Source organism: Phytophthora parasitica, assembly GCF_000247585.1.
Source record: "Phytophthora parasitica INRA-310 unplaced genomic scaffold supercont2.3, whole genome shotgun sequence".
In the NCBI taxonomy this organism is placed as follows: domain Eukaryota; phylum Oomycota; class Peronosporomycetes; order Peronosporales; family Peronosporaceae; genus Phytophthora; species Phytophthora nicotianae.
The window spans coordinates 149,932-163,286 of record NW_008648989.1 but is presented as its reverse complement, the minus strand read 5'-3'; the positions used below and the strand labels follow the sequence as shown (position 1 = coordinate 163,286).

The window sequence follows — 13,355 nt, the reverse complement described above, 5'->3', positions numbered from 1 at the left end:
GTATATGAGGACCATTTACATTCTGCGTTTGCCTCTTTTGGAATAATTTGTGTTGTTCAGAGCTTGGTCTTTTGTTTCCTTCTTCATTTGCCGTAAGTTCTTCAACTTATTCCGATATTCTGCTTCTGCTTGTTTCTCCAAGTATTTTATTAAGGTTTTGTAGACCTCCAATGCTGCGTCACGCTCAATAACCGGAATTCTGGAGTCTTGTCGAATGGACTCGACAAAGTTGGAGACGCTCTCGACAGCGTGCTTCTTCTTCTGCAGTAAATGGCAGACAGTCATGATAAATTGCGAAGATAGACGAACAAGGATGCGAACGTACTGTGTTGTAGTCGAGCACTTTACCTCCATACTGGACGAGGAGCTTGGCTACACTGAGAGACTTAACGTAGTGCATGGGTGAGCATCCAAAGCGATCGCGACTTAACGCGTCTGCTCCATGACTAAGCAAGAGAAATACGACAGGCCGGTGATTATTTGCCACTGCCAAGTGCAGTGGTGTGCAACGACCCTGATCATCTTCAAGTTAGTTGACGTCAATTTACACTCACCATTTATTACTCCAAAACTCTCACCAACATGGTGCGGAGCATCAAATCCGCTTTCGTTTTCTGCAGTAAGAGCTTGACAGTCTCCATATCTCCTCTAGCACACGATTCATGCAGCAGCGATCGCCCAGTTTTGGAATCCCTCGTGTTGATCACAAAGTTCGGATCATCCTTCAGAAGCTGCTCCAGGCCTTCTACATCGCCTGCAACCACCAAATCCAATGCTGAGACTTCTGGCCGGGGTTTCTCCTCAACAACTACAGTATTCTGGCTGGAAACACTAAGGAGATCATCTACTAAATCCACGAAGCCGTCCATGACAATTGCTCGATGCGCCGGTTCGTTTTCAACGTGCTCACACGTCACATATTTGAGGTGGTCAACATACTTTGTGTAAAACCTGTGTAAAGTCTCAGTACAGTCTCAAAACTGTGGCCATGGTGTTCGCTCGACGCCTCCAGCAGCTTCGGACGCTGCCCAGAGAGCTTAAAACCAATGCAGGGTCCATTATAAACCTCTCAATTGCTCGCAATATGTCCGACAAAAATGATGCTGAAGATTGGAGCAATCTTAGCGCCGTTCTTAAGGTGAAAATCGATATTCTTCAATTAATGTTATGATATTCCACGAGTTGATTGGCTTTGAATTGATTCGAGCAGGAACTTCGCAATATATCGCGGGAAAACGGACTGGAGGGCGACATGCCGGACACGAAGTTACTAAAAGAGTTGGGCTACGGATCGTTAGTCATGGCTATTCGCAAGAAACATGGAGGAGTTGTGGAAGTCGCAGCGAAAATGGGTACACGCAAGGACGAACAGGTTGTCGACGTGCACAAGAAAGTGAGTGCACGAGCTAAGCGCCGCCAGAAGCGTCAGGAGCGACTCAACAAGCACGACTTTTATTGAATACAGTAGCATCAAAGCACTCGATAAAATTTTACATGAAGCCATGCCTACTCACTTACGATCCACGAGCTGCTGTGGTTTGTTTTACTCTGAAGAGTTTTACGTACATAGCTGTCAAGAGCGGATTCGTGCGTGTACAGTACGAGCCGTCCAACGCGCAATACGTCGCCCTTAATCCACGCTCGAGCCAAAATTTTAGCTACAACCTCTTGCTCAACACTGCGGCTGTTATTGGAGCGAAGACCAGTGTCCTTGTCTTTCTTCACACTGAAGACAGCAAAGCGCAGCTCTCCCTTCGGGAATTTGGACTGGAAAGCACGCTGCATTTCGACGAGCCACGATCGCTCAAACACGTAACCTCGTCGGCTAGACAGCGATATGACCAGCGGCGATCCTGTTAGTGAGCCAGCAAAGTCTTGGTTTGTTACTTTGCCGAGATCCTCGAGCACATGCTGTACCACGTCGCCAAAACATACGCCAAGTTCTCGGAATATGATACTGCGAGTACGTGGACGCTGGATAAAGCTCGTATCAGTGCTCAAGCATTCCAATATAGCATCGGCGGAACATCGTACGTCCTGGATATCAACGTATGTGAGACATGGAGCACGCCATAAGGCTGCAAGCCCTCGGTCTGTAATGCTGTTGACTGCCGTAATACTCCCCTTCCGACTGTTTGACAGAGATCCTAACTCGCGAATGCGCAACGAGCGAAGTTGAGGGCAATTGGCAGTCAACGCTAAGAAGAACTCATCGTTAAACACGTCTGGGTCGATCATTTCGTCGATTTGTGGGTAAATCAGTGCATCGCACGGCTGAAGTCGATGAAGCACGACGTCCAAATGTTCGAGCGCCGGACAACCAGCCACGAGCACGTTTAAGCCTCCAGTTGAATACTCATTCCGTCGAATACGGAACGGTGCCCGTGTGTTGTACGTCAACTGTAGACGTGTAAGGAATGGCTTCGTCGTCTGACCAAATGGCAGAAAGAATTCGTCCGAGAAAGGCACAACAACCCAGCTAAACTCTCGCAGTGCAACGCAAGACTTGCAGAATATTTTCCAGACATCGCGAGACACACACAAGCTCTCATCTGACGCCACCAACCTCGTTCCTTCACTGTACGAGCGTTTCCAGCCATCCAAGTACTCCAATCCAGGACACATGCTCTGCACCTTCATCAAGAACTCATTGGACGTTCCTTCTCGATCGAATTCGCTTCTTGAAGGCACCGTCAACTGTCTCAATCCCCCAGAAACCTCGTTCCACCTCTCTAACGCAGTATAAAGTCTCCAAAACACAAAATCTAAGTTGTCTGCCACTGCGTCTGCATGCAGTTTCTCTTTTTTGGGTAGAATCAACGCTTCCAAGTGTTTGCAACAGGTCGACGCTGCGTCTAGCAGATCTCCCATTGCCAAGTGGTGCAGCGGGACCCCCGTTAAGTCCAATCTACGGAGATTGGGACATAGTTTCAGTATATTTCTCCACTCTATCCATTGCTGGAGGTCGGAAGCTGCTGTTTCCTCTTGATCGGTCGGTGTCTGAGCATCCAAGTCCCACCACAGAGCTCTCTTCTCCGGTGTAATTATGATTCTCAGATCCAGTAACTTCTCACCCACGTTACAAGTGGATAACTGCGTAATTATCTGCTTCTCCTGCTCTCGCTCGTGGCCTGTAGTGAACTGTAGCGTCAACACAGTTGTGTTCTCGTGTTCTGCGCAGAATTCCGCGACGACATCCCTCCATGCTCGACAGACGCGCGCCAATCGCTGCAGGTTGAAAGTGGACGGCTCAGTTAACTTCGTCGCGAAGTTCGGAGCACTGTGGCTGATGTCGGACGCGTCTATTTCATGAGGAATGAGCTCGGGCGCTGCCGCAAACGAGCAGATCTCGCGCTGCAAAGCTAATGGTAGCGACTCCATCGCTGAAAACAATTTTTAAAGACATTTTGATGGAAAAAATGAGCTGCAATATTGCCAATAAGTGTAGGTTAATTTTTTAAAATTTCAAAATATTGTCAGACATTGGACAAAAAGTGCTCTCGTAGCAGAGATAATATTTTATAAAAATATATAAGCTTTATTTGGTTTTCTATTTGGTCCTTACTCACATGTATACTCGTTTTGTTGTCAGCATTTGACGATCCACTCGAACGGAGTCGAGCTGGTGATATCTCCGCGATAGAAAGTGCCCTCAGTCACGTCCTGATATTTCCAGTTAGCGGTGAAGACCGAGAATTTCGCAATGGAGAAGTTGTCGCCGCTTTCTGCAGCGTTGATTGTACCCGGACTAGGCTTTTCCTGTTCCAATGTCAACTGGAAACGCACTGTCGGGTGGTTGGATTCGAGTTTGTGTCGAATATTTCGAAGCTTGTCTTCCCACACTTGGGGATGCCACAATTTCTGCGTGAAGTCACGCAGATGACCGACGTTCACGAGCATCAAAGCAAACGCCTTGTTCGTAAAAGTGCCAGCAGGTTCATGTGCCACAAGCTCCAATAATGGCAGAATAATTTTGTCAAAATCCTGCATCACACCAATTTTGACATTGCGTTGGTGGATGATCGACGGCATGCGCTGAATGAATGGGTACACGCCATCGCCCGACGTCCTCGTTAAGGCAGCGATCGAAATATCCGAGAGATGCGTCATGCTTGCAAGCGACAACAAGCCTTCACCACTGACACACTCGAGAGCTTGCGGGCCAGCATATTTCCCCGCCTCTGAGAAGCTAAACTGCCCAAGATATGGCGATGCCTTCGACAACTGCCATAAGAAATCATCGTCAAAGACATCGAGATCAATACGATAGCGAGGATGGAGAAAGACCTTGAAAGAGCGCAGGAACGGTAGCCCCCGGACAAGAGCGCATAGACCAGCTGATGAATAGGGACGCGAGGCATTGTCCAGCGTCGAGATCTCTGCTTCACTCGCCAAGTCTGCTGCAGCTGCGGCTTGCAACGACCACGCCCGGATCAATTGCTCCGCTCTCGTCATGAAGCCGATAGTCGTTGCAAGTACCGAGCTGGCACTTGTAGCTCGTTTTCTCCTTAAAAACGCGCCAGTAAAATCAAACGAGATGTCTGTCAGACGGCATTTCTGTGTGGCTCCGAAAGGTTCGAAGAATGCGTCGGTGAATGGTACCACAGCCCAATTAAACTCACGTAGATGTGAGCATTGATTGCAGAACTTCTCCCAGATATCCAATGATACACGCCACTCTTCGTCGCAGAGCGCAGCGCCCCACCCATCGTTTACGTACGTGAGCTTCCAGCCGTCCAGAATCTCCACGTTTGGACAGAATCGAGTGACTGCAGTTAAGAACTGGTTCGACAGAGCTGGAATGTGCGGGATCACAAGCTGTCGAAGTCCACCGCAAGGACCGCGAACGAACCAACGCTCTAATGCTGCAGAAAGATGCTTAATCAGAGCCACATCATCGATATCGTTGCGATAATTCTTCGGAGTGCGCTTACTCCACCGCATCGGTAACGGCAACACCACTGCTTTCATCTTTAAGCAATACTGTGAAGCTGCATCCAGAACTTTCGCCAGATCCCGTCGAGTAAGATACGCCATCTTGGACACGTCGAGCCGCTGTAAATTCGGGCATGAACTGAGCAGCGCCTGCCAATCCACCACCTGCGTCATCTCTGTGCCAACATTTTTTGAAGTGTGTCCGAACAGAGCCACCCGCAACTCTATCACTCTTGGTCCTGCAATGACCACACCTTTAAGCATTGTTGCCTGCTGTTCCGCTGACTTGTGCGAGAGATTGAGCTTGATGGTGCGTTGCTGGTACTGGGCCAGAATTTCACCCAGGAGATCGCGCCAATAGTGACAGACCAACCGCCACTCGGCTATTGTGGCCAGTGGCGTCTTATCAGGTCTCGTGAGTCGTCTCCAACCTCGGCGCTTCGTGGGCAGCACCTTGGCCTCCGATACATTCTTGACCGCGAATGAAAGCACCAACGCCATCACGGCTCGAGGCAACGTTATCATACTTAGACGATCGGCCACGCGCACGCTGGAGACATCGTATAGCTTGGGCTTGGATTGCAGAGGCTCCGCGCTCGTCCCCAAAGCTTGGGGAGCTGCCTGCACTGGCCGCTTGAGCGAGGAGCTCATGACAATGAGGAGCAAGGCGCATGTGGACGGCGGAAATTGCTCCGGCTATACACAACAAGTCAGATTTGCCCTGGGATACAGAATATTAGAGCCAGAAATGAGCTGTGTAAAAGCATATTGATAGTTGAAGTTCAGTTTCTATTTTTCCAGCAACTCGTTCGACCACCAGACCTTACTTGTAGAGTTAGCTTGCCAAGTTCGTTCTTGTAAATATGTTATTGTTTCTAGTGGGGATGTTTGCGGTGGTTGGCAGTCATGCAGGCTATTTCTTCCACCCTCCTGTTTCTTCTCCTTAGTAGCCTACTCCTTTTAGCTAACTTAGGGTACTCCTATATGGCATATTAGTTGATTTTACTTACTGTATTGGGAAAATGAGACGATTTCGTGGTTAAGTGGCCTTCTACTTGACTTTTTCCGGTTCTCCTAGAGAGCCTTTTAAAAACATCAAAGACGCGAGTTCATCATGGCAATCCACTTATCCGACCGTAGCCTTGGTTACTCGTTGGCGCTCCGCGTCTGTCAGTTGCTGCATTACCTCCGAAGGAACGTCGGAGAGACAAGTCCATCCTCGTTTTAAATACTTCCTCAGTCGCTTGATCGCCATGCTTTGGGCTGGCGCGCCAGAATGTAGCGGGTAATAGAACACGAATTGCTTTTTGCCTACGTTCTCCAACGCAGCTGCAAGTGAATCCCCGGCGGTAGGTATTTTCTTCCGAAGCGATTGCTGTCGATTGAGCAGTAGATTCCCGGCATCGCAATCCACACCCGGGTGAGTCTGTTGCAGCACTGCCGAAGGGTCCACGAGGTCGATGTCGATCGAGGAAATTCCGTCTGCACATATTGCAAGAGCAAATGCTGATCCCTTCTGTCTGCCACTGGTAATTTGGACTTGGCGTTGAAGTGCTCCCGGTGTTTGGGCAAGATGTTGTTGAAGTTGTTGCTGTACAGACGCAGTTGTTGTTTGTGGTGGCAGGATCTGGACATCTATGTCATTCGCAGGCTCACCACGGACAACCCAGTCTCGCAGAAAACCTCCATAGATACTTACATCGCACTTCCACACGAGCGCATGCGCCAGCTGCAACATGATGTCGTCGCGTGACTGCCAACTCGGTGGTGCAACACAATTCAGTATCTGCGCGAGTCGCGGATGGTGCTGCATTTCTTGACCATGATCACCTAAAGCCCTGGTGACCAAGGGCAGCATATTGTCGCCGTGCGTTTGGACAATCGACGATTGGATGCGCCCCACGATCACAGGCATGAGCACCTTGGCTTCTCCAACCAGAGTAATCGTGATCTCTCGAGAGGAGCTGTTAATATCCAAGATTCGCATACTTTCCACATGTCGACGACCAACACCGCCCTGCTCACTTGACAGAAGCTCCTGGATATTCTCCTCGAGAGCTTTAATGTTCTGACCACCCTTGCCAATAATTTTCCCCATTTCGACGTGATCGGGCAATTGCAGCGTCACCTTCTCCGGCTCGACTACTCGCAACAGCTTCCTGACTTCAAAATCTACACGAGCGCTCATACGACGTGGACACGTGACGACTAAAGTGTTCCTGTTTACAGTTGCAGTCGCTGCCGGGAACTTGCGCCGCAACTGCTTCAGCCACGCACCGCGATCCATCACGACATATCTCCGGACGCCATCACTGAGTTCCAACCGTATGATCTCTTGCGCTGAGGACTGTAACAGGTCCTTAAAGTCGACAAGACGACACCACTCTGGTGCCCCAGCTGCTACTTCCTCTTCTGTAACATAAGAGATCAATTGCACAGTTGGTTCTGCTCGTTGAGATCCATCCGTCAGCATTTGCGAGCCAAAAATCACCAACCGGCCTACATTCTTGCTCTGAGAGACCTGATCGAGCCATAACGTCGTGTAACTCCCAGCTTTCACGATTGGTTCAGGTGGATCACTGTCCTTGTCGGACGATGATGCCGCCGGTTGTGTGCGCCCAGCAAAGTCGGTCATCATATCAAGAGCTCCATTACGTTTTGCCGAGTCAAGAATCCGTGTAAACCCTGCTGTCGGGATGCCAGGAGTCCGTGTTGCAGCGATTTGATCAAAGTAAGCAGAACACAATGCTCGGCGAATACTAGAGCCGATCCCATTGTTCTGTTCAACTGTATCCGCGTCATCCACCAGGTCGAATTGGAGGCGATCAAGCACCTTGAGCAGATATTCGTACGAGATCTCGGCACTTGTAAACACTTCCTCATCAAATCCACACCCCCGACACCATTTCATCGCTTTCTGCTGTTCCACAGCGCCATAATAACCGTTGATAATGTTCAGCAAAGTCAAATGGTCACCAGACGGGTCAATGTACTCGTCAAATTTCGTGACAAGATGCAATCGTTTACGGTCTGGTAAAAGACGTTCGGCGCCATTCGATGCAGTAATAAGAGCAGCGAGTTTCGCTCCAGTGGCGAGACAGCCGAAGCGACTGCAAGCGATGAGAAATCTTCCAAGTCGTACATCCACACCGAGTGACAATAACACGCCCCCTTCTGGCGTCAAAATACCATTTTCATCCAGTGCTCCTAGCTCGTGTAATCGCGCTTCAGCTCGTTCGAAAAGAGACGTGTTGATTGGATCAATCATCTCCAACCTTTCATTTTGTCGCTGCAAATCCTTGTCAAGTAGCACTGCCTTGTAGATCATAGAATTCTGCACAGCAGGCTCAACACTTCGGCGCGTGCTTGTTTCTGCCGAGGAAGGTGATGACAAGTCTTGGTCCTCTGGAAACAGTCGAATACAGATGCCTGACGCAGTTCGTCCAGCCCGACCAGCGCGTTGCGTCATGGATGACTGCGTTACATGTTCCGTGACCATCTCGTTCACGTCGACAGAAGCGTTCCAGCGCACACGACGTTCAAGTCCTGTATCGATCACATAGCGAACGTTCGGTAAAGTAACACCAGTCTCAGCGACATTTGTCGAGAAGATAACGAAGCGCTGGTCTGGGGGCGGATTCAAAACGTGATCGCGCTGAGCCCGAGATATTTTGCCGTGGAATGCAAGGATACAGACCTTGATATTCCTCATTTTTGATATGGATTTTTTCCGGGAAAACATTCTTTTTGAATGTTCGTTGTCGCCTCTTTGGACATCAACAGCCAGTTGGAAACAAAATACCGTGTCGGAATCAACAACGCGAGCATCCTTCGCTTCTTGACTGTTTGACGCCATCAAGATATCCTGGCGTGCCATCTCCAAGGCATCGTTAATGCTTCCTTCACCTGGTAGGAAGATGAGAATGTTTCCCGCTTCCGTCGTTCGTAGAATATCCATTGCCGTCTGAATTGCTGCTGAAGTGAGCACTTTACCTACGCCAGCAGTGCCAACAATCTGTTGGTCGACGATAACGTCGGAGCGATGCTCAATATGAACCGGAAAAGCGCAGCCAGTGACGGCGAAGATGGCCGAACGCGTCAACGAAGGGTCCAGATACTGTCGAAAATGCTCCGCTTCCTCCTTAATCGTCGCACTTGTCACCACCACACGGAATTTTATATCGGCGGACGTACTTTCACTCTGTTGAAGCTGTCTGAGCTGTCTTAGTGCGCGTTTCAGCAGAGCAAGAGAGAGATCCACGTCTACTGAACGTTCATGCGCTTCATCGACAATAACGACACAATACTTGGCCAACAGTTCCTTCCAATCATGCGCGAGCTGGACAAAAAGCCCGTGCGTCATGTACTCAACGCGTGTCGTGTCCGATACGTTGCTCTCGCCTCGACCAATTAAGTATCCGATCTCTTGTCCGTGAGGCAAGCCCCTCTCTTCAGCAACTCGTTTAGAAAGCGACACAGCGTTCACACGTCGAGGTTGCAGTACAGCAATCCGTCTTGTCTTTTCGTGAGGAAGGATATTATCCATAAAAATCTGAGGGAGTTGCGTACTTTTCCCTGAACCTGTGTCTGCTGTAATAATAACCACCTGGTTGTGCTGAAGAACGTCAACAAGTTCATGTTTCTTCTCGTACATGGGCAAGCAAGCAGCGAATTGTTGACGTTCCATCAGTAGTCGACGCAAAGAGGCTTGGTTTGTTTCATCAGGAGTCACTGGTGTGTCGGTTTTGGTATCTTTGACGCTTTTCTCATACTCTTCGAAAGTCTTCGAGTACACGTTGAGCGCGCGACGAAGTCTTGCAGCCATCTCACGGCAGAAAGTCGCTTCTTTCACCTTCATTGAAGTCTCCATGGCCTTGCGCTTCTCAAGCATGGCATTGTAGTCGTCTTGGATTGCTTGACGCTCCATGTCAAGATCCTGAGAATTTGCAGCGGCGAAATCTACGATTAATAGGGGTAGAACACATCGTGGGTTGGGAAACACGTGGAAACCATTACCAGGGAGAATGGTATTGTCGCTTGAAGACTGGCAATTGCTTGCTATGATACCGCGCAGATGCAGTAAGGATCCCCCTGTTTTTGTGGAGCTGTAGTGATATGCAGCATTAATGTCTGGAGAAGAATACACACCGTCACCGTACGACCGACCAACGAGCTTAATTGATAAGTCAAAGCCATTCAACGCAATAGCAGTTGCACGCCATCGTTCAGGTGTTCCGTGATACAGAGGCTCCGTTTCACCTACAGAAGCTTTAGTTGCTTGGATTCGCTTCAGTTCGGAAATATATTCACTCTCCCGCGCAGACGCTTTGACGCGCCTCACGCTCACAACATTAGACGACATCTCCGCTGGCATTGTGCTCAAGACACGCTGATATTCTGAGTCATTGGGTTGCAGCACTTGTATGGGTGATGGAGGAGCCATCGGAGGACTCGTTAACGACAATTTCCAGTCACTTCGAAGCAAATTGCTGATTAAATCAGCATCGCTAAGTGACTTGAGACGTCGAATTCGCGCTCGTTCACTATCCATGATTTTGTTTACAATGAGTCGGTTGAATGTATGCGCCGCCGTAGTCTGATATCTGGCGAGAAATCGACATATCATAGACGAGATTGGGATCTTCCCCCACGGTGTGCTCACTCGTCCATGGTTCTGCTTTGCTGCTTCGATCAGTGCGTCCCAGGAAAGCCACATCAGAAAGTCATGCTCGGCCCCTCTTCCGATACCGCGGGCTCCCTTCCTTCGTCTGGCATACATTTCTGGTAAGTTATCCGCTCGTTCATCGACATCCCAATGCGAAATGTAGAGCATGTACTTGGCGAATGGAAGCCACAACTCAATACTCTTTGTCGCGTCATTGAGATGCTGTATCATTTCATTCTTTGTGAAATTGCCGCCAACTTCTTCACTAAACTCTCGTGCGGCGGTCTCGACGGGGCACTCCCCATATTCGATTTTTCCACCAAGAAAGTTGACATAGCGAGCCGGGTTTTTGTCCATCGGACGATATTCTACACCTACAAGAACCTCCATGCCTGATGCACCCGCTCTTGCCAGTAACACCCCTCCTGCTTTATGAATGGCTGTGTGTCCTCTGTTCGATCTCGTTTTAGCGTCCGATTGGTCCGGTGTCCAATCATCCGAATTGTCTTGCATTGAATAACATTTCAGCGACGGCCAAACGTTTTCTGAAATCGCTAAATTTTGAGGTGGCCTTATGTTCTCGTTTGAGCAAAAATCACGGCTCGGAGGCAACTCAAGGGTGCAGTTATTGAGTTGCCCTGTGTCCTCAAGAGCTCTGACAAAACAAGAAACTGTTGGGTCGTCAATATTCACGAGTCCAATACTGCGAACGGAGGTTGACTTATTTTCGCAGCAGAAGCGAACGCATTCGTTCACGATCTCGCGAGCACCCAAATCACGAGGGTACCCAAATATTCCAGTTGAAATGCCAGGGATTGCAACAGACTGCACTCCGAGTCGTGCAGCTTCGACTAGAGCATTCCAGACAGCGTCACGGAGTTGCTGGGCATGTTCCGGAGTTGGTTGAGCGGCATGAGAGACGTTGGGACCGACGGCGTGAATGATGTACTTGCACGGAAGTCTTCCACTTGCAGTTGACATTGCAGTACCGACATTTAAGGAGCTGTGGCGACGAATCCAGTCCGAGCTTTCGGCTTGGATGGAAGTGCCACCCTTGTCCACAATTGCGCCAGCCAGACCACCGCCATGTAACAATTGAGAGTTCGCTGCATTGACAATAGCTTCTGCAGTGCTGGCCGTGATATCTCCTTTCAGCACTAGGATTTCCGAGCCAGGCATTCGGCAACGAATTAGCTCCTTGCCCCCCATTACATCGCGAGAAAATGCAGAAGTAGGACCTTGAGAGCTAGGCCGACGTGTGACGGGGGAAGCTTCTTGATTGCTGCCGATAACTGTGCTAAACCGCATTCGCCAGAGCGTTGGAATGCTTTGCGAGTGTTCGGGGTGGGATAGCATCATCTACGGTAGTGATGCGGTGCTCGCGCTTTAAATCTTCTTGAACAGACGTCGGGTTTGGTAGCCCGGCGGCTTTGATACAGGCGAGAAGACGTGTGCCCTCGCATTCGTCTCCACCGGGAGGGATCATGGTAGATGCTCGGTGATGAAAGAAATGTGAAATGAATGATATGGTGAGCGGCCTCAGTCGCCAAAGGTGAAAATAACTTACATTCGGGCAATGATACGAATCTTAGTGCGAATGGGTTATCTCAACCTACGGCGTGTTGAAGTTCTGTGAACGATATTTTTGGGGGTAACGTGTTCGAACCAAACACAACTACAAGCAAACCTGGATTCAATCCGTTTCAAGGTGTGAATCCGTTTCAGATCAAGTTGCCGTTTCTTATCACGAGAACCGCAGGTCGAGTCGACCGAAATTTTGCCAGCATTCTCTCGTGGATATCATGGCCGCTGCTACTGCAACTACAAGTGCCATTGGTTTAATGTTTTTCAAGTATTCACTTTCATTTTCACATGGGTCATACAATAAATCTGGTTAATATTCGGCCGAACTTATGTCTTGCACATTTCGCGGTTTTGTTCAGGGTGCGATTCCATGAAAAAAAAAAAAACAGTTTCACAGCGATTATACTCTTGTGAATTCTTTTTTTCTTTCTTCGCATTTGTCGAAAGCTTGATAGTTAACCGTTCCGGACAGAAACTACTGCCGTGGGTTGACATCTTTGTAGGAATCCAAAGAAAACAGTCGGATCTTTTTCCTTCTGCATATTCTAGGAATCAAAAAAATTAGCATGTATCTATGTTAGGTTACAGTAAGTCAGTCGGATCCTGGCCTTTGGGTAGTAAGTACCCAATGCACCCAATGACAATATGCCGAACGCATTGGGTGCCAAAACGGATCAAAAATGGATTTTTCGATGTATCCAATGGGTACATCAGATTCTGATTACACATGCAAAACATTGGGTGCCTTCAAAAATGGATCTGAAACGGTTTTATTGAATTTTCTTATTTCCAACTCAATATGGCACACTTCTCTGTCCCACGAATTTATGGCTATTTGACAATTTTCCGCCATCTGTAGGTAGAATTTTGATGCACTGACACCCTTATTCGAAAGCTTTCGGAATAACGGTTCTCCTCATATTTTTTGTGTTGTATTAACGGCAAGTAGGATGCAAATAACAGCGCAAGAGTGGCGCCAAATTGCAGCTGGATAAGGTTTTTTTTTTTTTTTAACTTTTTCGTAATTCCACTCCAAAATAGCGATATTAGATCAAACTTTAACCAGATGCTCCTTTTGGGTATCTCAATACATATCGCAAGCCAAACTGCTCACAATCGCGAGCAAGATCCCTAATTAGGCCGTCAAAGAAGTGAGGTTTTTTGTCCGTTA

The 13,355-nt window shown here is 48.6% G+C and overlaps 5 protein-coding genes across 5 annotated transcripts; 1 reads left to right on the top strand and 4 right to left on the bottom strand.

The window, feature by feature from the left end:
• Position 1: 1 nt before the first annotated feature.
• Positions 2-869, bottom strand: PPTG_01243 (hypothetical protein; the record flags this gene model as incomplete). The annotated part of the gene is made up of 3 exons (XM_008894477.1): positions 2-261; positions 326-514; positions 579-869. 3 exons carry the CDS (start codon positions 867-869, stop codon positions 16-18), a joined length of 726 nt encoding a protein of 241 aa, XP_008892725.1. The 3' UTR covers positions 2-15.
• Positions 870-953: 84 nt separating this feature from the next.
• PPTG_01242 (hypothetical protein) lies at positions 954-1,553 on the top strand. The gene is made up of 2 exons (XM_008894476.1): positions 954-1,138; positions 1,211-1,553. Exons 1-2 carry the CDS (start codon positions 989-991, stop codon positions 1,457-1,459), a joined length of 399 nt encoding a protein of 132 aa, XP_008892724.1. The 5' UTR covers positions 954-988; the 3' UTR covers positions 1,460-1,553.
• Positions 1,429-3,405, bottom strand: PPTG_01241 (hypothetical protein). The gene has a single exon (XM_008894475.1). It carries the CDS (start codon positions 3,379-3,381, stop codon positions 1,507-1,509), a length of 1,875 nt encoding a protein of 624 aa, XP_008892723.1. The 5' UTR covers positions 3,382-3,405; the 3' UTR covers positions 1,429-1,506.
• A 128-nt stretch (positions 3,406-3,533) lies between these two features.
• On the bottom strand, positions 3,534-5,586 carry PPTG_01240 (hypothetical protein; the record flags this gene model as incomplete). The annotated part of the gene is made up of 1 exon (XM_008894474.1): positions 3,534-5,586. One exon carries the CDS (start codon positions 5,584-5,586, stop codon positions 3,589-3,591), a length of 1,998 nt encoding a protein of 665 aa, XP_008892722.1. The 3' UTR covers positions 3,534-3,588.
• Positions 5,587-5,779: 193 nt separating this feature from the next.
• On the bottom strand, positions 5,780-12,172 carry PPTG_01239 (hypothetical protein). The gene has a single exon (XM_008894473.1). The coding sequence runs from the start codon at positions 11,957-11,959 to the stop codon at positions 6,062-6,064; it is 5,898 nt and encodes a 1,965-aa protein (XP_008892721.1). The 5' UTR covers positions 11,960-12,172; the 3' UTR covers positions 5,780-6,061.
• Positions 12,173-13,355: the final 1,183 nt, after the last annotated feature.

Coding starts and splice junctions, on each gene's coding strand:
- PPTG_01241 (XM_008894475.1), bottom strand. CDS start 3,381: ATGGAGTCGCTACCATTAGCTTTGCAGCGCGAGATCTGCTCGTTTGCG.
- PPTG_01242 (XM_008894476.1), top strand. CDS start 989: ATGGTGTTCGCTCGACGCCTCCAGCAGCTTCGGACGCTGCCCAGAGAG. Junction 1,139..1,210: donor ATCTTAGCGCCGTTCTTAAG/GTGAAAATCGAT, acceptor TGATTCGAGCAG/GAACTTCGCAATATATCGCG.
- PPTG_01239 (XM_008894473.1), bottom strand. CDS start 11,959: ATGATGCTATCCCACCCCGAACACTCGCAAAGCATTCCAACGCTCTGG.